At 45.6% G+C, this 2,620-nt stretch overlaps 1 protein-coding gene across 1 annotated transcript; it reads right to left on the reverse strand.

Moving 5' to 3' along the window:
- Positions 1–372: 372 nt before the first annotated feature.
- Positions 373–1,788, reverse strand: LOC103744875 (igE-binding protein-like). The gene is given in 2 exon segments (XM_008846714.3): positions 373–762; positions 764–1,788. Coding segments are annotated over 2 exon segments (1,179 nt in total). The 5' UTR covers positions 1,595–1,788; the 3' UTR covers positions 373–414.
- Positions 1,789–2,620: the final 832 nt, after the last annotated feature.

A 2,620-nucleotide genomic window follows, 5' to 3' on the forward strand; every position in this document is an offset into this window, starting at 1 on the left:
TATATCCCAATCCTCGAAGGGTTTGGCTGGACTGCTTAAGTGGCCAAGTTTTAGGCCACCAATGAGAGGAGATTAGACTCTGTTCTGCCCCTGTATCTAGTATGCCTTCAAATTTCTTTCCCTGTATACTCAAAGTCATCTTTGGTCTGGAGCCCAAATCCATTATTAGATTGGCCTCATTTCTTTCTTCATTAGATATGGGTATTAATTGAGCAATGGTATCTCCCTCCTTTATTTCTATAGGCCATTGTGGACTGGAGCATAGAACCTGAAATTTTGGGCCCTGGACAACTCCTGGAAATACAATTATCTTTTGTCCTGAAAACTTACTACATCCTATTAGAAGACCTTGTAAACTTTTTGTAGAGGCCATTAAGACCTGCGCGGGAACAGGTTGGGGTCCTTGATCTGGATCTAATAGGACATTGGAGGTGGCGTACACGTCCAATCTTCCCATTCCTCCGTGGGGGAGATGATTTCCTGAAATCGGTCCCCGAATCGCTGCTGCAATTGGGCTTTGGACCATGGGCATGTTTGGGCGGGGTTTCCATATTTGTCTGGGCCCTGGAACTGAGGGCCCCTCATCTCGTTTTTTGGCTTAAATTCTTGTTTTGGGCTCTTCCAAGGCCTTGGGGGAACCAAAAGTTTTCCCTCAATGTCTCTTATAGATCTACAGTTCTCGGCCTTGTGTGCCCCTTTTCTGCATCTAGTGCAGATTTTAGTTGTAAGATTATTTGGGGCTGCACTCTTGCAGTCTTTTTTTAAAATGTCCCATTTTGCCACATTGATAACAAGGTCCTTTGCCTCTTCCTTGAGGAGCATTTTTGGCAATATGCATTATAGCTGCCGCCAGCCCTGCATTAGATAATGGGCCCCCTAACTCTCTACATACCCTTAACCAATCTTGTAATCCTTTACCCTTTCGAGGGGCAATGGCATTACGGCATTCTTGTGTTGCTTGTTCAAAAACTAATTGCTCAATAAGAGGCATTGCAGATTCTGAATCTCCAAAAATTCTGTTTGCTGCCTTGGTCATCCTGGCCACAAAATCTGAAAATGATTCCTGTGGGCCCTGTATAATTTTGGTTAGCTGGGTTGCTCCTTCTCCCTTTTTAGTTAAAGCTTTCCATGCTCTAATTGCCGTCATGGAAACCTGTTGATAGGCTCCCCAGGCATAAGTATTTTGTTCATTTGCATATCTTCCTTGTCCTGTTAACATTTCATATGTCCATTGTTGTTGTTCAGGGGTTAAGGAGGCTGCATTGATTTGGGCTTGCTCTTGTGCAGCCTCATACCATAGTGCCTTCCACTCTAAAAATTGGCCCATGCTATTAAGCGTAGCCTTTGCAATAGTTTGCCAGTCAGTAGGCGTCATAGAATCTCTTGCCAGTCTGTCTAGCTGTGCTAAAGTAAAATTTGCATTCACTCCATATTTTCTTACTGCTTCAGCCAATTCTTTTATTTGATTATATTCTATAGGTGCATAGATCCGTCCCATGCCTTCTTGCCCTTCTATGGGTGCTTCAAAGATTGGGAAGGCCATGCCTAACTTTCTCCTCACAGTTTTTGAAAGGAGTGAGCAAGATGGCTGCATTGAATAAGGTGGGGGGGTAGTAGCAGCTCCCTGTCCCACAGCATAGGGCACTGGGTTCTTATATTCCAGTGGCCTGTATCTATTTTCTTCATAATTTGCTGCTTGTTCTTCTAATTCTATCTCTTCTTCTGGGCTTAAACTGCTCTCTTCTAACTGCAGAGCAGCAAGTTCCCTTGTGGGGTATAAATACCCCTTTGGTAAGTTTCTTCCCTGTCTAAAACCTGTTACTTGGTTTCTTGCTCCGTCCTTTTCGACAGTGCTCTCTCCCCTGCCTTCCTCTGGCTTACCGGGAGGTCCATTTTCACTTTGGGCCCTATTTTCTTTTGCACGTGCTCCCATCCTTTCACTTCGTTTGGTTTCTGATAGGCTGTCCTGGAGATCCTCTAGAACCATTTGCCCTTCCTCCATAACTTCCTGACAGTAACCCGCGTGGAGGCATAGGGTAAGAAGCAGAATTACAAAGGCTCCCATAATCAAGGCAAAAACAATTCCAGCAATCTCCACAATATCCATACCTCTCCGAACCTACCTGCAGTTCTGAATCCTCCTCCTGTATTGGAGGGGTCTTTAGGCGGCGCAAGCGATGTTGATTCCCGGGTCTCGGCACCAGCTGTCCCCGACCGCTTTCCGTCTCACCGGCAAGAACGACGCGGGAGGACAAGTCAGGATCCTTCTGCAGCAGTTTATTTCAAGACTGAAGACCAAAGACCCCGAGAAGTGGGAGAGCTGTTGCTTATATATGCCCTAAAGGTCCCATTTATGACGTATAAGAAGCGGATTGGTTGCTGGAGATCACGCCACGGGAGGAGGCGAGGGAGAGCAGGCTCTTGTGCACGCCCCTTATGGGTGCAGCAGGATGTTTACTATTAAGAAGGTCCGGATACCGGCGCCATCTTGTAATGGCGGCGGAGGCTGCGGCTCTCCACACCCTAGCATAATTAATGTTAGTAGAATTATGTCATCCAATGGTATTGAATATATTGATGGAAAAAATTTCTTTGAAAGATGAAGACAGAACAAACACAG

The sequence above is a fragment of the Nannospalax galili genome, unplaced genomic scaffold, assembly GCF_000622305.1.
Source record: "Nannospalax galili isolate Female #2095 unplaced genomic scaffold, S.galili_v1.0 scaffold303, whole genome shotgun sequence".
Taxonomy (NCBI): Eukaryota; Metazoa; Chordata; class Mammalia; order Rodentia; family Spalacidae; genus Nannospalax; species Nannospalax galili.